Genomic DNA, 26,507 nt, shown 5'->3' on the forward strand with positions numbered 1-26,507 from the left:
GGAAGTCTTGTCTGAGCAAAAGCCCTTTTTCTGAAAACCTTATAAAAATATTTGAGGCAACCACAGAACATAATAATGCAGGGAATATCAGTAGTGGGGAATGTCTGACAGGCAAGTTATAAATTAAGAACTATTTTACTGGCTGCCCATTGTGAAAGCTTTTCAATACAATAAGGTAAGACTTTTCAACTTGTTTTAAACCTATCCAGATAAATAAATCATAGCTGGAGTAATCATGAATTCAGCTGACTTGAAGGATGTCAGGTCAGGATACAGAATACTGCCATGTTCTTGTGAAAGCAGAGCTGAGAATGTTGGCAAAACCAATAGTAGAAAGACACAGTGGTTAATAAAGATAACCAAGCCAGAATCCCCCTCGAAACAGCAGCTTTATTGGAGAACAAACAGACAACTTCAGACTTGGCATCATCAGAGTAATGCATGAATGAAACACAATTCAACATATACTGACCAAAGATGTTACCGCCCCCTATAAATCCAATAGTCAAAAGACACCAATTAATACAATTAAAAATTAAGCTCCACTATACTTCTTAAAGAAGTATGTACAACTTATAAAAAGTATATGCAACTATAAAAAACTGACCAAACTGTCGCAACTATTAAATTAATTATTGTGTTAAAAATTCATGGGATTCACCTCCATGGGATTTGTGTGGTCATTTCCAGCAGTAAGGACTTCAGAGATCTCCCCTGACAGTTTGCATCTATAAGAAGCAATTTTTTTTACTTTGACTTTAATCTTCGTATCACTGCTGCTGTTGGGAATCCAAAAGAATCTATTTTGTTGTTTCTTAAAACCACAGATAGCAGGAGTAATGCGAGTTTACACTGATACTGTTGTCAATGTCAGGTATCAGATCAACATACATTACATCACTCATAACTCCATTAGTGAAACAAAACTGAAACGCTACAGTCCTTAGTTGACAGAGTAAAATACTGACTTTTAACAGCAGCAAATACAAGAAGAAAATATAGCTGCCACAAGTGAAGCACTTCTAAGAACATTTCTAAATTATATTAACACGCAATATGTTTATCAAATTTACCGCAGCATTAACCAAATTAAATAGGACTTTGATTAACACAAAAAATGCTATTCATATGAACTTTAAGTTAAACACCTCAGCAAAGAGCTCACAATAAAGATTAGCAAACCTGCTTAAAAGCAATTAAATGTTTCCCAGATACAAGATGTATGAACTAAAATATACTTCATAATTTCTAAAGACTCATGACAATAGTGAAGAATGAGTAAGTTCTGTTTAAAAATCCATGTTTTGTAGTGCTTTGAAATGCAAGGCAATCCAACTCTACATGTTGGAAGAGGCCATGTTATCTACCACTTCAGTCATATTTTGTATATGGTAGTAAGAAGGTTTGATATATATGGAGGGATGAGGTTGTCACATAGGTTTTGGTCTTCTTTGCAGGTACTTTCTATAAGACCAATAATTCCTACGATATGGTGGAACCACTGGAAGATATTCTTCCTGCTAATACTGATTTCGTTTTCCTTTCCTTGCAAATACTTCAAAAGGTCTACAGCTGGACCACCATGAATATGTATATAGATATAGATCATTAAATTTGGGCCTTTGTAGCTTTCAATTAATCTTTTACTAATAACTACAAATATCTACTTATAACAATGCCAAACACAGCCATAACGGCATTTACTGAATCACAGGCACGTTTTAAAACTTTAAGACACACAGATTCAGCATCTGCAACTAAATCTTCCTTTTCCTAAGAATCTGTCATTAAGTTTCCTATACCTGTGATAAAACTATGTTCTGAAAAAAATGACTTATGATCCAGATGACTGGTTGTCCTCACTGACAAAGTTGTAGGAGTATAAACCTGGCATATCTATCCAACAGCATAGTTTTAAAATACCAGCTAGAGCCAAGACACAACTGAAAACAAAACTACAGCTGTCTAAGACAGACTAAGAAAAGAGAATGTAACAGAATTAACAGTAAAAAGGAGAACAATATATATGTTTCAATTTGACAAAATAAAAAAAAAGATGTGGTAAAAAATAGCAAATATCACCACATCATTAAAATATACAAGCTATATATATGCATGTATCCAAAGGAGTACATAATGCTTGCATTTGGTACTTAGACCAATCTGACTACAGTGCATCCTTTAAACATAAAGATAAGAGGCTGTCTAGTCTATGACATGCAACATATATAGCCACTCCCTACTAAAACCACTGCAAGACAAACACGTGTGTGTGTCTATATACAAGATTAAGACATATTGCTAGCTACACAGACGTGTATATGCGTGCATATACACACATACACAGTATATATATGTGTGTGTGTGTGTGTGTGTGTGTGTGTGTGTGTGTGTATGTATGTATGTATGTATGTATGTATATATATATATATATATATATATATATATATATATATATATATATATATATATATATTTACTTATTTATTTATTTTAATATATAGGTATACTTTTGGGTGGGGGAAGGGTAAAAAGCGCCCAATGGGTTTTCTTTTAATAAACACATCACAAAAAAGATGCAATAACAATTCAGATTTTAATTCAAAAAAGATGATCAACATGTACTGTCACCATCTGTCCTGCGAGACTCTCGGTCCTCAAAAAAATAGATCCATAGATGTCTAAATACAAAATCTGCTAAGAAAGACCTGTGTTGTTTCCTATGAGGGAAATGCTAGTCCTTCTGAATCTAATGAGACCAAAATAATGTTCAGTCAGAAAAATCAAAATACCAAAAGTTCATATTATGATTGTAATGGAAAAATAAGTCCACAGTCAGCTTAGTAGTTTCTTATTTAATATAAAACAAGACTGAGGCCAAGGCTACTATTTATTAAAGATGGGACGATGCTTCCCACCAGATAATGGCAGTGTGGGATACCTCAAACCAAGTATCATGCCAGTGGTATAGTCCAACAACTGATGCCCATTATAATTTGTGCCCGTCAGTGACCTGGAAGCATCCACAAATCCATGGGGAAGGTTGTTAAATACACAGAAATAAATGTCAGAACAGGAACTAGAAACTGCTAATGTACCTGTGCAGAACTCATTGCCAGAATACTATCCAAAAGTTTAGATGAAGGACTCCAAGCTAAGTATGCAGGACACTGTAAAACCAAAGCTCATTTAAGCAAACACTTGTCTATTACCTTTGGCATAAACTGAAATACTCAGATACCCAGAACGAGTATAAAAATAGTGAAACATTCATCTGCCTCTAAAGGGGACATGAACAAAAAGAATGCTGTAGATTTCAATACAATAACCTACAAGCAAGAGGAATTCTCTCCCCTACAGGATGAGCCTTGATGGCTCCTCTACCTATACCCAAGTCAGTCCATTCATATTGCAATCAAGGCAGCCCACTGCTCCTGGGCTATGCAACAACCCTACAGCCCAATCGTTCTGCGATCGAGGCAGCCCACTATTCCTGGGCAAGGCAACAATAACCCTACAGCCCAATCATTCTGCGATCGAGGCAGCCCACTGCTCCTGGGCTAGGCAACAAACCTACAGTCTATTCAATCCTGCCTGGAAATCTCTATTAGCTCATCAGCACTACTGTGAGACCTGAGTACTAGGGGGAGTGGGCTACCTTGCTGGCCTTGCAAGGCGGCACACCCTATCCTTTCTCCCAGAAGAGTACTCTACTCCCTTGATGCAAAATCTTTGAGCTCCACTATCAGATGCTTTCCAAGGGAAATTCAGTGTGTGAAGACACACTTCCCCTTGGAGTAGGGTGTGACTACACATAGTAGTGTCGCCTCATTAGACTCATGCTCTATGGGTTGAAACAACCAGTGCTCCTGCTGGGTGCCAGCCATGTGTAGAGCCACAACTGCCTCCCTGTCCCTAAGATGGGTGAGCTGGCAATGGCCACTTACTCCCATCCTACCCTGCCAGCACCTACAGGCACAAAGCTGCTACTCAAACTCAGGTCATCTATGGTGTAGTCAGGGCTTTAATGATTTCTGCTACAACAGTTGCTAGGGCTTGAGTTTATGTGGATTAAACAGTCGGGGTCTAATTTGTTTTACAACTATCTGTACTATGATTACTTACTCTGTAGCCAACCATAAATACTCAACATGTTCTGTAGTGAGAAAAAGACACTAAAGTCTGATGTTGACCCTTCATAAGTAACTGTCATAATTGATGTAGAAGTTAAAATATTTTATTCTGTAAACTGTTTCTGGGATCAAGCTTTATAAATGCAATAAATTTCCCAGGGAAAATTAACTTGTGAAACATGAGAAAGACAACTGTGATCCAAAACAGAATTACCTGTGTAGAGTTTTGACTACTACTCTTCGCTCATTTTCAGGAAGAACCGTGCAAAACCACATGACAACAATGACAGTAGTTACTGGCTGGTAAACAGCATTGCCTGGATATGTGCTGCATTAAAATAATATCAGCAGGCAATACCAACTTATCCAAGAAGACATAATCATTTATGACTCATCAGTCTGAATTTCCAACAGTTAAAGGCAAGTGACATTGCAAACAAAGGCTGCTGCTTGGATATGGCACTGCTTCAGCATACATCGAATGTTGATAATTCCTGCAAGCAGCATCAGCTTAACTCAGAAGAAACAACATATGTGATTCAAAGATGAAAGATTAGTCCTGGTACAGCAAATTAAAATGAATCATTTTGATAATGCTGTCTTAATAAACCCTTATTAGACTCCCACCCCTTCCAAGTCTTGGGCACGATAATTCAGCCATTCAGCTAACTGAAACTAAATCAATGAGACAAACTTCTGTGGGATGAGCTATTCTAAACCTTGGGAAGGGGATACTTTGTATATTTATCATCATTTCCACTCTGCCTCTATAGATACTTGGATATGGCACTAAAAAAACAACGTTATCATCACCTTTCCCAGAACTATGGATGTCTGGAGTCCCTTTCTGCAGTTCTATAGCATCTGATAATCTAGACTTATTCTAGAACTCCAGTCCACCACCACAGCTCATGTTTTAATGTCCTAAATTATAGGTTAAAGTGGTCCTTCATTTTCTGCAAGTAACGTAACAGAGAAAGTTGTTAGTAGCTGTGGAACCACATTACTTTGGGGAAAGGAAGCATGCAATTTTCAGTCTGGCTACAACATGGTCCTCAGGATCTACAGTGACACAACAATCAATAACCTTTCATTACCAAATATGAAATATTTAAAAAGCAGCATATATTTGGATAGCACAAAACTCAGTGCAGCACTTTCTGTGAATGGCATCTCTGTCTCACAGAAGCTGGCAAGTGTATTTTACTTGTGACTGTAAAAAAAAATTTGGTAATCATAAATTTTGACTTTTGTCAGCTGACTTGTGTTTAGATCATCATTGTCTTCAAAGATAATGTGCAAAGGTTCTTCTGTTATCAGATGGCAAACTGAAGGATTTTATGTAGTTTTTTTAACTCTTCATGCTGGATTACTGTCCATCGTTTATTTAAATATTGTATTTCTATTGTTCCAGATTGTTTGGCCAGAACTAATCCTGAAAGAGCATTTGGTTTCTCTGGATCTCCTAAGACAGCAATGGTTGTAACCCTGAAACAAACATACAAAAATCATAAAATTAGCAAGAAAATACCGAAGGAATGCAAACTTCTGTACTACTACAAGTCTGACAGGTAATTAAGAAATCAATGGAAGGTGTACATGACAGAAAAGGTGTGAGCATACATCCTGGAGTGAATATCACTTTTAAATATGACCTAAAGTTTTTCTGGAGGCTAAAAATGAGTGAGAAACTCTCTCTTTTTATATTACAAAGGAATGCATCGTAAAAAAAAAAAAAACATGCACGCACACACACATTTATATAAATATACACGCACACACGTGTTGGAGACAACTCACTGAAAGACCTTTTCTTTGGAAAAGAACTCGGTCACACACAATGCCTGATCGATAATTTCAGTGAAAGACAATTTAATTGAATTCAAAGTAACTGAAACATTGCACAATCAAAAATATCCAAAGCAAAAGTATTCAAAAACACTTTTTGGCAGGAGGCAAGACTGCCTACACACCTTTACTTTAACATACTAACTTCACAGATCCACAACTGTGTAGAAAAGTGAAAATGCTAAATACATGGAAACTCTGCAAATGCACGTTTAAAAAACAGATCAGCAGTGATGATGGACAGGTTATCCCAAGCATCAGATAAAGCTTCTTCACACACACATCTAAATATTTCTGTTTCTGTACTGCAAAGTTATTCCTAGCTACACCACAATCAATAAAATAGACTTTCAGTGAATTTGTTATTAGATAACATAGTGTGTGTGTGTGTGTGTGTGTGTGTGTATGTATATATATATATATATATATATATATATATATATATATATATATATATATACACATATTCAGGGAGTGTACAAACAGAATTACAACATATACGATCCCAAATGCATTATGTTCACAACACCATTGCCTTAGATTACAATGTTTGCATTTGGCACTGCCTCTAACGCAGAAACAATAAACAGAACTTTATAGCTTGCTTGTTGTACTAGTTAGACTTAAACAAAGCCAGAGACGTCCTCTACTCCCACCACATTTCTAAAGTTTGGAACTCAATTCCTCAACACATCCTAAATGCTACCAACCGACACCAATTCAAAACTCTGCTCAAAGACCACCTCACTAACAAATGGCTCTGCTTGTGCACCAGACCAGGTTAATACCATATAAGCCCACATCAAATTTCATCCCCTAAATTTTATAGTCTCCATGTATACCCCACTCCCACTTGTTAACACCACCTATCAGCTACCTACAATAATAGTATAATTTGATAATTTATTTTTTTTGTAAGGGTATACATATGTACACGTATTAAAGTATACTCAAATAACCAACTAAAGATGGACCCCTGCCCTCAAAAATAAATAAAAATAAAAAAAATAAAAATAAAAAAATATGACTACTATATTGTAATAACTTTCTCCATTTCACTAAAGTGCCTATTGTACTTTCTTCATTGTCTCTAGATATTTCTGTTAAATTCTATGTAAAACTGACACTGTACTGGTCAATGTTGTTCTTGTTTCATTGGAGCTTTTCTCTCTGGGCCTCCACTGAAAATGGGCGCACACCCAGATGGACTGTCTCGGTCAACAAATGTAAAATAAATAAATGGTATGCAGTCCTTTAAATAGGCTGTGAGTTGTGTATAAATGCATATCTGTCTCTGGTATATGACTCAGAGTGATGACAGTCCAAATTACCCGTATGTGAAGAAACAGGGATAAGGTACACTTTCTACAGATCAGCACTGCAAACAAATTGCTATGAGTCATGTCTATCTCTTTCAGTTAATTAAATACCATTAGAGAAGACGACTGATCGTGATGGTTATCACAGCAGCTTATACGATCATTTGGGGAATTACAGCTCAATTGCCATACTGAAACACTATGTATACATGTTAAGCTATGTATATTATAGTGCTACACATATCTGCACATAAACCATATAGACATATGTACACACAAGGTACCATTCAGCCAGCACCCCTGTTTATCTGCTAACTCCCCAGGTGCCTTCTATGTTGCAAGCTATACCATCCCTACTGGGCTGTGATCTTGTACAAAAGGGCCAGCATTTGGGCATCACACAGGATAAGGATAGACAGGTGGTGCAAGCTCAGCCTTTAATCCAAGTGGTGGCAACGGCAGCTATGTTTCATCAGTGGGGAGCTGGGGATCTTGTACTGTCCAAGCCCCCCTGTGAATGGTGGTCTTGAATGGGAAGGCCGATATAGTGCACTTGTGCCTGGCAATGCACAGTATTCCCTTCCCTTCCTATGTGAGCATCTTTCTTCAATATGTCTGTTTTCCCCCTGCACCATAGTCCTCCTCAGTCATGATCTTATGAGATTCATGAAGGTTTATGGCACATGGGCCATGTCCATAACTGCAGAGGACTTCTAATTTAAATATGTGTAAATGTGGGGATTGAGTGGTTTGTGTATACCTACTGTAGGAAGACAGGCTGCCTCACTGCATAGTGAAGCAGAAGTGAGATACTATGTTTGTAAACATGTCAGTATGCTACCATGTGTAGCAGATATGCACATCATGTCTTACTGACATTCATGTACTATGCTAGGGATTCCCATTTGCATTCCTGGACTCCTTCCCAGTACTCAGCTGTATAAGTGGTCACTAGAGTAGTACAAGAAGTAGAACAAATTCTAGGCCAAATAAAAGAGCCCAAGAAAGACCACGCACTACTCTAATCCTAATCAGGAAAGATGACCATACAATCTGTATAAATCCTACCAGTGGGGCGTATTCATCCTAAAGTTAAGCACCCATGGTTATCAATAACACTGATGTATTTATCATTTTTAATTTGTTATTACCAATAATTTCTGATACCACTTTAGGCAGTATAACAGTTGATCCTTAAGTCATATAAAGTATCAGCACTGCCACTATTACTTTATAAAATACTTTCTATACTGTAAATACTCTTTTCTTTTATATAGTAACTAGAAATGTACATACACTTTACTACTGCTCAACATCTTGTAAGTCAAATTTGTTACTTCTTTTTTCTATAATATCATTTTATACAGTGTGTTGCTTTTTTTGGATAACACAACTATGTATGATGTGCTGTCATGATACAATCTTTAATGTTTTTGGAGCATTTCTCCCTGGGGCTCCACTGAAAAATGATACTTATGCCAAAGTCAAACATTCCAAGCAACAAAAGCAAAATAAATAAATAAATGAAAATAATTAGAGATGCAAAACTTACACCATTGAGATCTACAATACAGCTGACGTCTTTTGTTTTTTTTGGGCACCAAAAGGAATTTGGAGTAATATCCTTTGGCCTGTTGGAATCACTTGGATGTCTGCTTTTTTCCAAGACAAGTGGCGCCTCCCTCCTTGTTGCATGGTTTTGACAAGGGATATCTGGCAACAAAGGTAAAGGTATGGAGGCTGAAGAAAAGATATTGTATAGGCTCTTGAAATGTTCTTTATGTACCTGGCCTTTGGTGATTTTTAACCACTGTGGCAGGTGCAGGGGTAGGAAACACTCCAAAATGCTTCTCAAGATCAGCAGTTGGGAATGTTTTCAGGAACACTGCTGTCTAACCTGAGATATGACTATGACTTCCTGGACAGCATCGGTTACCTCTACCTTGCTGACATTGGTCTTGTGAATGCTGATCTCTCTTATCATTGTTACACTGGTTCGGCTGACATCCACAAGTACACAATGTGAGGTATGGAACCCCTGCATTCTTGTCAACAAAAGCTGTGGATGTTAAACCTTTACCCCACAGTTGTCGGGGTCATGCCCTGCTCCTTCATGTTCTTACCTCATTAATGGTCACAGTGCTAATAAAGGTCTAGTTTTAATTATGCCTGCAACACTACTTAACTGGGTTGCATTGTACCATTAAAGCTGAAAGCACTTAAAAAGCAGACCACACACAATGCTTTTGTTCTCCTGTTACTTAACTGTGGTACTGAATTTTCAGTACTCATTGTCATGATTAAGGGCATTAAATGTGAAAATATGATTTCTGCTGAAGAAGAAATGCAAAAAACTGCTTTTCTTGTTTAGTTTAAGGGGTATTTGTAGGCATGGGTGGTCAAGCATTTATATGCTGTCTCTGTCTAATAGAGACACATATGCCAGACTAGGGGCAATTGACTTCTGATAGGTGTTAATGAGTTAAGATGCCTCTATGCTTAAATTCTTGGAAATGGGTGTAAAAGGGAAAGGGGAATCTGGGAAGATCCCTTGGTATGCTTCACAATGTCCATCAACTTGAGCCAGCAGTATCAGTGCAGGGATATGATAAAGCCTGCATCTCTAGTGGCACCTTCAGCAAGATGGTACATTATGTGGACCATAATGCTGGTCATATTTCAGGAGGTAGTGGCCAGGACATTTAGTTTCTATGTTAGGGGTCCATCCAGTAACTTTTTCAACAAATGTTGCATTTCTTTGGTAAGATACCTCCTAGAAATACATCACATCAGTCAAATAACTTTAGCACGTACAAAGAAAGTATAACAGATGCAAAATGGTGTTTTCTGGACTCTCTTCTATCCTTCATCTTTGTCAGAGGGATGGAATGCAGGGCTCTGTGGAAAAGCAGCACTGCTGTAGGGCTAGCATAGAAACTAATGGGTCCAGTCTGAGAGCATTTACTCAGATTTTGCAGTCCCTGAGGGACAGAACATCTTTTCTGCTTTCTGCAGCACTAGATCTGCTCTGCTGCTGTTGGCCCAATCAACTATGACTGCATTTTGTAAAATGTCCACCACAAACGGACTACTCAACAGAACTCCAAGGTGAACCTTCAGACCTTCTGCAACTTACTTTGTGTGGGAAGAGTATGTCCATATGTAATTTCCTTTTCTCCTGTCATGTAGAGATACTCCCTGAATTTAATGTTCTCAGGTGGTAAAAGTGTTGAACTGGCACGCTCCTGCTGCTCATGATCCTCAGTTGGCAGGATTCAATGTGCCTAGACTTGAAGTAGCTTTTCTCCATCTCCTTGGAGGACATTCTTGTTCAAAGGAAAAGGAGATCATCATGGTGGGAAGCTTTTGCCATGAAGGCTGCAGAAGTAGTTGATCAACTGCTGTAGTACCAAACTGAGGTCTCCTGGGGGAGTGCGAGTCTTTAAAAGGAGGTCTTAAAAGTAGTGTGACATGCAAGAAAGCTCTGCACAGCTTATGAGAGGTTCTGAGGAACTTTCAAATCCAATGTGAAAGTTTGATATCACTGCTAACTGAACTTTAATGGGTGAGGAACTAGCCCCTTCTTTAAAAAGTGGGGCCAAAAATTCAAGGATATTATAATATCGGAGGTGGAAAAGGTTCAACATGATTCTGATGTGCCCAATAGACAAATCTTTTCCATTTACTGGACTAGAGTTTACGTGTTGAAGGTTTAAGTGAAGATAAAAGTATATGTCAGACAGGGGAAGACAGCATAGGTTGTCTGGCTATTAATGGAATTGGAGAAGCCAGGCCATCAGCCTGGGGTTTGATGTGTCTGGATGGATCATGTCTGTTGGGTGAGAGAGGAGGTCTGAAATCGGATCCAAAATCCAAGGTTGGTAAAGTAAGTCAGGCCAAAGGAAAGGGAACCAAATCTGTTGAGGCCAGTAATGTGAAATGAGGATGACTTTTTGCTCTTCAATGTGGCAGCTTTCTGTAGGAATTTCGGAATTAGTGGGATTGGTGGACACATGAAGTACAGCATCCCTCTGTGATTCCCCCTGTAAGGGGATTAGGGCAAAGTAGCTGCTGGATTTCTTGTTTAGGGAGAAGCAAAAAGATTGCAGCAAGGCTGGCCCAGTGATGGAAAATAATTTCTGTCACATTCTTGTTAAGAAACTATGCATGAGGTAGAAGAATGCACCTGCTTAGCTTGTCTGCTATCACACTGAACTTCCCCGGAATGTGCGTTGCTATGAGAAAGCGGTTGGATGAGATCACCCACTGCCCACACTCTGAGAGCTTCTTGACACAAGGAGTAAGTTCTGGTCCCTCCTTGTTTGTTGATGCACCAAACTACTGACATATTGTCCTTTTGAATTGCAATCATCCCTGAAGGGAGAGGATCACGAATGGCCTGCAACACTAAAAACACTGCTCTCATCTCTAGGACATTGATATGCAAATTGGAGACTTCAGGGGGACCTAGTACCTTGGACAGTTTTCCCAGAAAGTACCCTCTCCAAATGGGAAGCGTCTGTGGTCACTATGGCCTTGGGCTGAGGGGGAATGAACAGACAGCCTTGTAGAACCTGATCTGACTGAATCCACCACCTGAGATCTCTCTTGCATATGTGAGTGATTTGTATCAGAGTTGACATGGGTTGGTAAACTATTGACCTTTGTGTTGCTAGCATCCACTGTAGAATCCTCATGCAAAATCTGGCTAAAGGTACTAGTGTTATTGCCACTGACATTGTTCCTAGAGCTTTAAGGACCAAGGGGGATGAAATCTTGGTACTGCAGATTATTTTTCCTGAACTGTTTCTATTAAATAAACTTTCCATTTGGATTCTGGAATCATTCTTTCAATCCTGATTTAATATTTTTCTTCTTTTTTACTTCTATGCGGAACCTCTGAGTGGACTCCCTACACAGACAGTGTCTCTGAGTTGTTAGGCAGAGAGCTGAAGGACTACCCATAATACAGCATGCTTCACAGCTGCATCAGTAATGATAAAAGCACATGTAGCTATTTACCCTTTTATTTTACTAGATGTTTTACTCAATTTTACCAGATTAACTTTAGATACAGTTTCTGGAAGATCTTCAATAAACTTTCCCATGTCTTCTAAAATTATACCCTGATAACTATTAATGAGAAGGGTATGGTTTAGGGATCTGATACCCAAACTATTGGTACTACTTCTTTTCATAATATTCTAGAACTCCAGAGTCCATACCTAATGGTAAAATAACAATTGTTAAAGCTATGTGGGCTGCATCTGCTTTGAGATTCACCTTCTCAGGATCAGCATTGTGGCACTGCTAACATTAAACATTAAACATTATACCATCACAACCCTACCCATGCAAAATGCAACAACATTACACTAACATGTCTTTTCTCCACCATGCCTTTTAGAAATCTTAAGACTAGGCATCGGTGTAAACCCATTATTACAGCAAGTTTACGTACCTCAGTATCAACACCAACATCAAACCATTTTCACATCTGGCAGGCATAATTCAGTTACTGGAAACATCAGTTATTTGTGACTCAGTTGTTAGGCATACAGATGCCACACTCATCAGGCTAGGCAAGGAAAATGTGATAGACCGTTTCCTCCCAGAAGCCAAGACAGTGGATATAACTAGGACACTCAACACCCTTTCCTCTAGCAAGGACTATAGCATGACTGTAGCCCACTGTAGGGGTAAGTGGCCTACTTCTAAATCCATCAAGACCATTTAGAAGGATATTGTTGACATTACCATACTAGCTTCATCTAGGACTAAGACAGAAGTTTTGAAATGGAATCCTCCATTCATTCACCTAGAATGGCAATTTGATACAAGGAAAAGATATTATTGGGTTCAACAATTGGCTATGTTGCTGGTGTCATTCCAGCTGGATACTCTATGCTTAACCCTGGGACAAAATGATCGACAGTCCGACTTATTTTTCAAAAAAATGGTCTACATGTTTCACTCAAGGGCTTCCATACACTGGCCAAAGCTTTTGCTGCCCCCATTGTACTTTTACAGGCACAGTTAATCTAACAGACATCCCAACCTGATAAGCACATACGGTCCCAAAATGAATGATATCAAAGCAGCTCTACTCAATGCCAGGAGTCTTAAAAATAAAATGCCTGACTGTGAGGCACTTCTGTGTTTGGAACATGTCCATGGACATGTTTTTACAGAGACATGGTTCAATTCCTTAGACAGCACCCTTTCTGTGACTGGGTTTTCACATACCATACCAAATCATTCCTTAAGGCCCACTGGTAATGGTGGTGAAGTATCAGTATACATCAGGGAAAATATTGCTTCAAAAGAGATACCCACAACTACAGCTCATCTTAGGGAAATCTAATTTCCAACACAGCCTATTATCGAACAACCTCAATGTCTCCAGATGACCACAATAAATTCCTGGCATTCATGGAGGATATCCATATAAACAGTAGCTTTTTTAATCCTTGGTAACTTTAACTATCCTTGCACTGACTGGAGCTCCTACATTTTCAGTGTTGGGTATGCTCAGCTTTTCTTGGAAGAAAATGTTCTGGATCAGCTTGTCTTTAAACAGACTAAGGGTGCAAACATCCTTAACTTAGTACTCACAAACTTGGCACATGTCTGTTCCCTTCATAAGGTCCATCCTTCATTAGTAAAGCCTGACCATAATCTTGTTACCGTACCCACAAAACTTCCACTCCTTTGATTACAATTACCATTTTAAAGACTTCAACAAGGCCAACTTTATACAACTGTATGATGAAATCTCTAAATTTCACCATGTCAGCTTCATGGTAGACCTCAGTTATGTAGCCAGTAACACAAGCGATTTTTATTCCATTTAGATAAATGCATTGACTTACGAGACCAATCCAAACCCAAATATGGTGGTAAATTCAAAAATAAACTGTCCTGGTATTCTATTGACAAAACAAAAAAAAATGTATAACAGGAGGTAGAACTAGCTTAAACCGTCTTGTAAAGCTAAAACTTTACATCCATCTATTCACAACCCTATTTTCCATTTTTGAACATGAGGTCAGGGTATCACATCAAGAGTGACAATCATCTAGAGCCAATGTTCACACCGCTGGGTGGCTAGCCCTGCTGCTGAGCAAGAAACTCGCATCATCAAATAGTATTAAAACCTCATTAGGAATTTGAAAGGAACAATAAAGACCAGTTAAGCATTACACAAATTAAGAGTAGCAATAGAAGCAAAGGATAATTACAAGACCTTCTTCAGTTACATCATAAAACTAAGAAATAGCTGTCAATACTTATCTGAGCTTCTCCATAATGGAAACTCCCACTCAAATCCAAAACTTATTGCAAACATACTGGCGAGCAATTCTGCAGTAAATATCTCCCCTGAAACTATCATCACCTCTCAGTCCTGTCCTCAGTCACTCCCCTCCCCCCAGCCATTATCATTAAGGAGTCATTCCTAAAGTACACTCAAAGACTAATAACAGTCCTTCCATGGGTCCAAACAACATACTGGGTTATCTATAAACAATGTTAAACATGCCCTTCCTCAAACTCTTCAACCTAAGCCTTGCTACAGGTTATGCCCCTTAACCCTGGCACAATGCTGTGGTAATGCCTTTCCATAAGGGTGGGCCCACTGTGGACCCAGGGAGCTATAGACCCCTCAGCCTTAATAGTCTTATCTGTAAACTCATGGAGCACATCATCAACAAACTCAAATCATGACAACAAAAACCTGATTAAGTTAGACCAGCTGCATTTCAGCTTTGTAAAGGGTAAGTCCTGCTTGCTGAATCCTGTTAGATTCTTTGATAAGGTCACTCAGGTAGGTGCCAGTGGTTACACCATCCATGCTGCCTATTCTGATCTGGCTAAGGCATTTGATACCATAACACATAATGGAACTGTTTATAAGCTGATGGCCTTAATCTTAAATCTACAACATTGCATCGAGATTCAGGGACAAACCCTCTAGCAAGGCTTAGGTTAAACAGTTTGAGGAGGGGGATCACTGAGTGCATATGTCAATTCATTTCTTTAGCACCCCACAAAAAAAATTACTGTTTTTTTTTTTAAGGATAAATAGCTCTCAACACAAGAATGATGCACTTTACTCTAATCATCCCTAACCTACAAACTACTATACTTAGAAACCTTTAACTTCTTTCTAGCTATTTAACAAAGAAATGTACCCTCTACAACCTCAGATCACAGCAATCACTAACTCTTAACACCCCATTCATTAAACTCCACGACAAATCACTGCTCTCAAGCTTAACATCCACAACACTCCACAAAGAATTGTGGCATGAACTCAAAAAATTTATTTTCAAAGAGATAAACTGCAAACCCTTCACAAAGCAAGGTATCACATAATACTAAACCCCTCCTTGCATCACCCACATTTAACACTCTTTTACTAAATAACACTGCTTATTAGAATTAGTGTGCTTTCACCCAGACACCCTCCTTCCTAACACCCTGCCTCTCCTAGTTTTACTTCACCTACATTCTACTCCTCTCTATCCCTTTCTTCCCATTATTCTCCATCGCATCTTCCCTCTACTCCTCTCACTCTTATACCTTTGCATACTTCCCTTTTCCATCATTCTCACCCTCACCCTGCCCTACCTATCCATCCCTCACTCCCTATGCATAAACTACTGCATGTTTGTTTATACTCCTATTACTAATCTGCAATGGGATACTTTACTAAACTTCTCTCTGTATCCAGTACTGACACCCAACACATAACATTGTCATTTTGTCTTTTGCTTACATTGCAATGTAACTTTGATTTTTATTTGTAATTTTTTAATTTCTATTCGGAAAATGGTCCATGTGGATCAGCGTTTTATGCCAATGATTAAAGAAATAAAATACAATTGTCATCTCAATAGCATGTGGTACTGGGTTATGTTCTGGCCCAGAGCAGCCTTAGGGTCAGGGTGGCTTCCTGATGCTTGTGCAGGATGGTTGTTTTTATTCTGATGGTGTCATCCCCCTTCCATTTGGAAATAGTCAGTCAAGGTGCATTTTAGCTCTGACTGATCTATGAAAACTTTGTTGTCATTGCATCAGCTAGACCTGGGTAGGGGCATACATAATACTCAAAGATGCACAGTACCTGTGACTGCTATTAAGAAATGGATACTTTATAAAGACTTCTTGCCTTGGCTCAAATATTACTGTATCTGGGTCTTGTCACACCCATTTCTCTGGTCAGCATACACCACGGGCTCATGAAGGACCTCTGTCTCTTGATGCAAAATGTTTTACTCATTTTTCTGAGCTTACCATCTTCACCTGAGCTTACCCTCCAATGTTAAATATGCACCATATATCCCATACTGTACTTCACATGGGTTTTTTTAAGCAGTATAAGTGTATATGGTTATTGCAAATGTGGGGAGGATGAACTCCAAGGAATGAGGGACCCAGGTAACACAGTGACATCTACAGCTATATTCTGAGGCTAGAAACTCTAGTATATGATAAAATTACTATAGCAAAGCCTGTTTTCACAGGCCATATCTAAGCTACGGAACACCCTTCCCCCCTCTATCACACAACTGGATTCTTTAAAAAACTTTAAACTCACCTTAAAAAATGATCTCCTTAATGAACCAATATGTTCTTGCTTACAAAACCATAGACCACCTTAAGCTTTGTCTAATGTACTGAAGTTTATATCTCCCAACACAACAACATACTTTTCTCTCTCAGAATATGCTCTTTCTATACTTCTCTCCCATATTCCCATTATCTAATCATAAGGGGTCACTGTGTTGACATGCACCATCATTCTATCTAACAAAATGCACAAAGTTGAACCCTATCTAAACTATATAAATCAGTATACTCTTAAGTTACTAATATATAGAGAAATATATGTGCCTTAGAACTGTATTAAAGAGAGAAACATATATGCCTTAGAAATGTATTAATACTCTACACTTGATGTACTGTACTCTTTGATAATTTACATGAAATCTTGGATGTTGCTGTATATATAATGTTGTCTTGTATATTTATTTATTTATAATTGGAACTTTTCTCCCTGGGCCTACACTAAAAATAGGTTTCTGACCCAGAGGACTTTCCTGGTCAACAAATGTCAATAAATAAAATAATAAATAAATAAAAAATAATTATATATGGGATGCAGTGGGTTGTTGAAAAGTGGCTGAACATTGTCCTGCATCTTTCAGCACTGGTACATTTTCTTCGGGAAACACAAACCAGCATCATTGCAGTCATGGAAACCATACTCAGATTCAAAGGAAATGTGCTAATGAGGTATTTGGCAGACAGTATGTACAATGTGGATGCTGCAGTTCTAGTCAAGGAACTGTATGTAGTAGGCTCCAGAAGACATAGTTACTGATGGCAAAAAGGTGATGGTTATAGCACTACATAGGTTGAAAAGGGTTTTAGTCTTAGGAGGGAACCTGTACAATCCTAATTATGAAGCTTCTTTCATCTGTGGTTTGGACACTTCATTAATCTGCTTAGCATAACTTCCAGGAATTATGGGAGGAAAAGGTTGACTGGAAGAGCATCAGTGATTCACTCCCAGACTGCCCATTCCATCTACTCAAGATAGTATGACTTACCAGAAAGATCTAAAAGAATTTCACAGTTTTTTTTTTTAAGATTTTTTTCTTCATCCTGCATCATCCTATGGCTCCCTATCCAGTGTCCCAGATCCATTGTCAGGTCTATCAGCCACCTCCACAATCCCCTGGATAAACTCCACAGGCCTGGGGCTTTTGTGAAACTTAAGAGTCGCCAGAGGATCTGGTTATTCACATCCACCAGTGGAGGTTTTCATTTCATGCCCTATCTCTGTTGCTTCCCCCCTTCCCTTTGGTCACTTTGTGGAACATCTGAGAGGCAGGCATGCAATGGGGATCTGCAGTGTATTGCTCCAGCTCCAATGCAATTTAGTCTTGTCCCTATCCTATTTCTCCCTTGGCACATACCTGCCAGTGTAACATCCCCAGACTCCACCAGGGATTGTCAATGGAGATGTTCACTGAACTACCCACCCACCAGGAATGGTAATGCCCATCCCTCCCTGCCACTCCAACAAATATTTGAGCCGCCAATCGAACCCAGGTTACCTGGGCTGTAGTCAGGGCTTTATTCCCTACATCACTGAAGCAGACAGAACTCTACAGTTCTGCTTTACGTTCTGTGATCTAGGCACAGGCTGTATGATCAGAAAGGAAGTGGCATGCACTCTCATCAACATACTGACACCTCCAGTCCAGGTTGACTGCTTCTTAATCTCCACTTTAGTATTCAACTGGTCATATTAGTGGACATCATAAAGAAATTCACTTCAGATAGTTCCCCATTTTCTCTGGGTATTACTGGTTTATGATATTTAGACAATGACACCAAATGGAGGACTGGGAATTCTGTGTCACAAGACTGAGATAAAGAACAAGTCCTCAGGGAGAGTCTGGAGAGGCAGTTGCAGTAAATAAGATCTCTTACTGTCTTAATTTAGAATTGCTGTCTATTAAAGGGTGGTTAGTAGTTGAGTATAAAAATGTCTTGTAGCTTGCCATTGTGTTAACTCATTCAAGCCTAAAATGTCTTTTTGTATACCTTCCAGTTAATATTCACAGCTCTTTATGGCATCCAGACCTTTTTGGGATCAGCTTCTTTAATAAAGCAGTTTATCAGCTAATAATATAAAGTATTAGAAAGGGGAAGGACTTACTAACACGATGGCACTATGATTGTCAATGTACAAAGTACTATAGTATAGAACTTAATCACTGGCATTTATTTTTCATATTTTCATATTATGGTCATATTTTCAAAACTGAGAGACATACATGTTACTGAGAGGTATGGTGTGAAATGTTATGCTGAGAGATAGGAAGATTAATTGTTAATGTCCATTTATATCACACCACATTGGAGATAATACTAATTGCTTGTTAGAAACTACTACATGGTATCAGGTGAAATCTTAGATGCTGGTGAAGAAAACTTTCATAGACATTTGCACTGCAAGTTGCACATCTCCAGAGATATATATTCAGTGTTATTTATATCAATAATTATAGAATTATGCCTATGTTTTCATATCTCCGCAAATATCTCAACAAATATGTACTCAGAGAGGAAGTTCTAGCCATGTGAAAGTTTATTTCTGGTTATCAAAACAGTTCTAACAATATATATCTAGGTTGTACAATCTCCAAGCTATGACAATTTATTTACAATTCTGGGTTTGTCTGCATTGTATTGTAGTATTTATGGAAAGGCTATGAATGCACCAACTGTTATCACTGTAAAGAATACTTCTTACTGACAATATTGCTATTTAATAGCATTTATTCACAATATATTTAGATTTATTTATCTAATGCTTTTAAGATGATTTTTCAGAAAATGTTCTGGAATGCAAGGATGTGTGTGAGCTGCTACAGGTGTGGCATTCCACACCACATAGGTGGTAATGAGTTAAATACTGGAAAAATGCCAAGCTTGCTTAGGTTATTGTTCATACACAATGCAGGCCAGACAGCTTTGAAAGCTTGAGAGAGCCAGAGTCTCTAAAGAATTTAATGTAATGTGATGCTCTCCTGGAAGGAAATGCAGCATAACAGATAAATCCTGCTAACTCCAGAAGGGCTATAGTAGGTGTAATCCATGGCGGGCATCTTGTACATAGGCTGGTTCCAGTATGGGCCCACACAACATACTGATACCATGAGAACCTGGGTCTGCTGACTCAGTATGGCATCCATGTTAAACTGCAACATTTGTACATCTGCACAGATGCTGGTTGTGCTAAACAGCTAAAGATATACCTGTATGAACTGCAACTTCCTAAGTAAATGTCAAATATGGCAACTTTTTGTATGAAACCTGTAGTAGGTGTAAAAGTACAGACTGTAAACTTACTAGTCTCACAGAAAGCACCTGAGCTGGACAACCTGTCCATACATGCTTACAAGTTGTGGAGGTGGAGTTTGGTTAAACTCTGTACTAATTATACAAGTGCATGCTGGAGGAGTAGGGATATAGAAATATATCTTACAAGCTGTCAGGAAGGGAACTATGGAAATGCCATCTTATAGAACAATTTCCATAATAAATGCTGAGCCAAAGATGCTGGCCAATCTGCAAGCATCTTGGTTAAAGAAGGTGTTGTTACCTTTAAGTAAGGGTTCTTAAACTACTGAGAGTCAACCACAACAGGAAGTAAGGCATTAGGACACAACATTCACGACAGTATATTCACGTTTAGTAGGAATTTTACAATCATTTTATCCCACATTTTGTCAAATTTTCTTTTACTAGTATACCAGGAATACACAAAAACTGATGGTCCTACATAAGTGAATCCTGCTATGCCTATTCTAACCTCGTCCCTGTAATGGCCTATTTACTGACACTTTCTGACAGTATTTTGAACGCTAGCTTTAGTTTTAAGGTACAATTAGAATGCTTGCCATATTATGTCTGGCGCCCTGCCAACTTACCCACCAGGCTCCGATCAGAGCTAGGATGTTATCTGCATACACAAGAACTTTTACATGATGTAAATTAATGGGCATCTGAAAGACCACTGTACTTGCTGTACTTGCTAACCTTTCAGAAGTACAAAACAACTGCAGTAGATAAGGAAACAGACAAACAGAAGGTCCTAGTGATTTGGGTCTGCAATTTATACCATTTTACCATAACTAATATACCTTCGTTCCCAGGCTTACTAACTTAGAAAAACATCAAAATGTTGTCCATATCATAAATATGCAACCTTTTTTCACATCAGTGACTGACAACAAACTATCACCCCCCCAAGCAACCAAAGAGAGAACTTCCTGCACTAGGTTTGTAAAGCCCATTTTTATAGATTTTATTTGCAACAGCTCACATCTATTTAAAAAACCCTTCAATCCGCTTCTTCTTCCTCCTACATCCGCTGTGAAACTGAGTAGGTCTGTTTTAATTTCACTATTTTCACTGATGAGGCCAAAAATATCTAACCAGTACCAAAGTCTATTCTTTAAGTGTAAAATGTACTTTACTGGCATGATATGCAATTCTATAAAATAGATGAGATACAACTAACCTGAAGCCTGGAATCAGGGTAAGTGAGGCAGTACAAACTTGCAGTTTTAAAAGTGCTGTATTTTTATTTTTTCTGTTTCCTAATTGTGTGTTTCTGAACAGTGTCCTCTGTCTCTCTCTGCAGCTAGTTTCCCAGCCTCCCTCCCTGTTCTTGTGTTGGTATTAGTGTTGCTGGCTCTGGAATTGCCCGCCCCTCCTGGGTCCATCTAATTTGCTCACTTCAAGTACAGTGAGATCAGATTCTGAGTCTAGTGCTCACTCTACTTAATACAGAGAGTAGATTTGAGAAGGCCCCCAAAAAAAAAAAAAAATTAATTAGCTTTCACTGTATTTGTCTTTCCTACTACTTTATTTTGCTTTTCTTAAAAGTACTCAGTTTTATTTAGTCTGCTGCATTATTACTGCTTGGTAGTAGCCTGATTAAATTGTAACTGTTATTCTAAGTCGTTTGGTTTAAGCACTTGGGCTTCATACAGGCTGTTTTACATTAAGAAGGTTTGTGGTCTGCACTGTTGTGGCAGGACAGGCAGCTTACATCCTTCTAAGCTGGGAATTGCTGATTGAAGGCCCAGTGTCTGCTATTCTAAAAGTGTATTAGTTCTGGCTTAAGCACTTGGGCTTCAGGCCAGTTATTCTACATTAAGAAGGTTTGTGGTCTGCACTCTTGTGGGAGAGGCTGGATTCTGCCCTTCTGAGCTGGGAATATCTGGTCACAGGCTTATTGTGCCTGCTTATTTGAACTGTTTCATTCTGAAATTGGTGCAGCTTGTTGCTGTAGCATAGACCAGACTCAGGCCTGCTGAATTTAGCTTTGTTTGTATAACTTGAGCACTGATCCAGGCCATCTTTTTTGGAGAAGGTTCCCCTGCACCCTAGTAAGCAGGGGTGTGCAGTTAGAACTTGTCTGATTGAAGACTGCTGGGACAGGGCTCAGTTTTGAGCTTTTTTCTGGTTAATTGGGTAACTTGTTTAAATCAGTTTGTTCATTTTCTATTGTTTTATATATATATATATATATATATATATATATATATATATATATATATATATATATATATATAAATTGTACTTTATTCATCTGCTTTTACTATATGTTTCTTCCTACTTTATTACTAGTGGCATTGATTACAACTCTGATCTGCGATATATAACAATAAGTATCCTTTTCTGTGCATTTAAAGTGTTTTCTGAGTGTATCTGCTTTATTTTCTAATATATATATATATATATATATATATATATATATATATATATATATATATATATATACTGGTTTCCCACCTTTCTAAGGTAGTATAGTTCAGTTTTCAGGTTAGTGCTGAATTCAGGGCTGTGTTACAAATATCTGTGTTTGCCCGTACCTTACTTGGATAGAAGGAAGTTCTCTGTTCACCTGTGAGAGACGGGAACTTTGAGCAGCCTGTCTGTCCCTGGAGGAGTGGTTTCAGCCCAGAAATTAGTAGTTTATTGGCCATTTTGGGCTAATTTCTATCTCTTTCATTTCCCTGCTATAAATATCATATTTGCCCAGTTTTGCACGCCGGGCAGCACCGGTTAGCTAGGTTAAAACTATTCCCAGCTCCACAAAGTCTTCTCTTCAATTTTTCCCTTGGAACTAGACAAACTTTCAACTTAAGCACTCAGGCCACTCATTTCTCAGCCTGGCACTTGCTCAAAACTTATAGCAAGCACTTATAAACCCTAGCACTAGACCCTCCTGTACTGTACAGAAGGACATGGCTCTCTATTCGACCTTACCAGCCATCCAGTAAAACAGTTCACTGTACCTATCCAGGAATGTCCAAAGGGTAGTTTCAGGTGTACTCTCCAGTCCAACTGGTGAATCTGGGCATTTTGAGGCAATGTTACAACTGCCTCATGTACACAGACAACCCCCTCCTCCTACCACCAAACACTAATACATACGAAAGATGCAATTATACAGCCAAACTGGAGGCTAAGCTCTCTCAACCCAAGACTGGATCAGACAGTCAAGAGGAGAAGGGAATTACTTGCATCACACCACCAGTCTCACATAAACCCATTAAAGCAGCAGTGGAAAAAAACATAAATACATGAAAACATACTCGGATGCTCTAAATACAAATCTGCAAAACAAACAGATACCTCCAAAGCAAACATCCAAGCAACTTCCACCCCCCAACACAAACCATGAAACACATACTTCACAAAACCAGTGTGCCATGCAATCACAGCCCTTAAGGCAAAATAACATACCCAACATACTAGTAATAGGTGACTCTGTAGTCAGGCACACTGACGTCCCACTCACTAGGCTGAACAAGTAGATGGTTACTGTTAGCTACCTGTCAGGTGTTAGGATCCGCCACATAACGCATGCACCCAGATCACTCCAGAACAAGTACAAATATGACTCTGTCATTATCCATGTTGGTGTGAATGACCTGAGCTGTACCTCTCTGGACTACATGAAAGGAGCTATGGAAGAGCTCTCTGATCATGTAGCCCAGGCCGGTATGACCCTGAGTAGCATTCCTGCCCTCACCAAGAATGATACCATGGTATAAAGAAAAAATTCTCAATTTCAACAATTGGCTAAGTTTCTGGTATCATTCAAAGGGGATCCAGTGTCTGTCCGCCTGGGATGACATGCTCGACAAGTCACGCTGCTTCGCTAGAGACGGCTTGCACCTGTCACTCTTAGGCTCTAGAATACTGGTCAAGGCTCTTGCCACCCCCATAGTGCCTTTTTTAGACAAGGCTCAAAAGAGAAACCTACCACCGTAAATAGCACCAGTAACAAAAAACTGAGGGTAGTGCTACTCAATGCCAGAAGTCTGAACCTCAAAATGCACACACTCGAGGCACTCCTCAGTATGGAGAAAATCGATATATGTGCAGTAACAGAAACCTGGTTTAAGGCTCCAGAGAGCACACCAGCACTACCAGGTTACAACTCATACCATACATTTCAGCCACAGAACCCAAACCAAAATACAAAAGGCGGGGGCATAGCCATATTCATCAAGGATACCCACACCTCCAGGTTAGTGGCACAGCACAATGCTTCAGAAATCATCCATGTGCAACTAACAATGGGCAAAACTGCAATTCAAATTGCAGCTTGCTACAGATCACCCACCATGTCCCAGGACCCCCATTCCGCATTCCTGGAAACACTGGGAAACATAAAGGTCCTACCAAACACCCTAATATTGTGTGATTTCAATTATCCAAACATTAACTGGGAGAACTACTCAAGTACTAACTCCCTTGTCCAACATTTCCTAGAATTTATAAACTCAAATGCCCTGGTTCAACTGGTCAACAATTACACCAGAGGTGACAACATATTGGACCTGGTCATCACCAATATGGGTGAATGGGTGACCGGTGTTCCAGCCCTCGCTGGTTAGATCTGACCATAAACAAATCACTTTGGATATCCACATTCCGCCCCCACCCCCGGACAAGAAAACCACTGTGAAAAACTTTTCAAAAGCAAACTTCATATTACTTAAGACCAAGGTGGAAAGTTTCAAAGCCCCCAAGCTGAAGGATAATGCTGTCCAAGCTGCAAAATTCTTTACTAATGGATTCTAACGGCACCTACAAGAATGCATGGATCATGCCATCCCAAGCAAAACCAAGACTTACTCCTCCAAGAAAAGGAAACCAGTCTGGTGGACTCCTGCCATAAACAAGCTATAAAATAGAAGGAGGAAACTAATACAGAAAAGAGTAAAATCCCAAGAAGGGAAGACATCCCTGATGAGTACCAGCATGAAACTACGATCCCTCATAAAATCATCCAAGCCGAGCTTTGAAAGAAAAATTGCCAAGGACTCCAAAGATAACCACAAGGCATTCTTTAGCTATGTCAAAAATCTAAGTGGCAATGCTCAGATCTGCTTGGAGTTAGTGGAGAATGGCACAAAATACACTGAACCGACCGATATCGCCAACATCCTGGCAGACAGGTTCAGTGTAAACTTCACCCCCCTCTCACCCCTAAGAGGGCCCATAACCATACCAGAAGAATGTAGAGTCCCTGAAATCACAGACACTCAGGTTAAAACAGCCCTCTCCAAAGCCAAAAACACAGCAGCAATGGGAACGGATGGTGTCCCAGGCTGCATCCCACACGAGCTCAAAGACAAACTAACCCCTCACCTAAACACACTGTTCAAACTCAGCCTCTCCACAGGCTATGTACCCATACAGTGGCGCACAACAGTGGTTATTCTGCTCCACAAAGGTGGTGCCACAACAGACCCCGGGAACTATCGCCCTATAAGCCTGACTAGCTTGGCCTGCAAGGCTATGGAGTGCATCCCCATGGTACTCATTAACAGAGAAATTGGGAACCTCCAAACACTGTACCATACCCAGTTCGGCTTTGTTAAGGGCAGGACATGCCTCCTAAATCTGGTGGACTTCTTTGAGACAGCTACCAAGGCTATAGATGAGGGAAAGGTGGTACACACAGCCTATCTAGACCTAACAAAGGCCTTCAACACCATTCCCCATTCTGGTATTATAGACAAGCTCACCAGCCTGAATATAAACCCCTACGTCACAAGATGGGTTGCCAACTGGCTCATGGACAGAACCCACATGGTGAGAGTTGCGGGAGCTAGGCCCAACTCTAAATCGGTTACAAGTGGAGTTCCCCAGGGTTCAGTCCTAGGACCCCTCCTGTTCAGCATATACTTATCGTAGGTACAGGCAAGCACAAGAGGACTATGGCTGACCAAGTTCACAGACGACTGCAAACTAGGGGCTATAATTGACTCTTCGGCTGACACAGACATCCTCCAAAAGGGTCTTACTGAGACGAATACCTGGTGTCAAAATCATGGCCTCAAGCTAAATGCCAAAATGTGCATAGTCATCCCCTTTGGAAAAAACAAAGTACCCACTAACTACCACATAAGTGGTAGTTCCCTAAATACGGAAGATGTAATAAAGGATCTGGGGACCCAAGTAGATAGTAATCTCACCTTTCATAATCACATTGCCAAAGTGGTTAGAAAATCCTTCTACATGGCACCTAATCACAAAAGGGTTTGCATCCAGATCAAAAGAGGTCATTGTGCCCCTCTACTCATCACTCATCAGA

At 39.3% G+C, this 26,507-nt stretch overlaps 1 protein-coding gene across 1 annotated transcript in view; it reads right to left on the reverse strand.

The window, feature by feature from the left end:
• Positions 1 to 2,577: 2,577 nt before the first annotated feature.
• DYNC2I1 (dynein 2 intermediate chain 1) overlaps positions 2,578 to 26,507 on the reverse strand; it is a 774,274-nt gene continuing 750,344 nt past the window's right edge. The window contains exon 14 of the mRNA XM_044062024.1: positions 2,578 to 5,621. Within this exon, the coding sequence (XP_043917959.1) occupies positions 5,450 to 5,621 (172 nt within the window). The 3' untranslated portion in view covers positions 2,578 to 5,449. The remainder of the gene's footprint in view (positions 5,622 to 26,507) is intronic.

This window comes from Protopterus annectens, chromosome 2.part1 (assembly GCF_019279795.1).
Source record: "Protopterus annectens isolate FY-2018-M chromosome 2.part1, PAN1.0, whole genome shotgun sequence".
Lineage (NCBI taxonomy): Eukaryota > Metazoa > Chordata > Ceratodontiformes > Protopteridae > Protopterus > Protopterus annectens.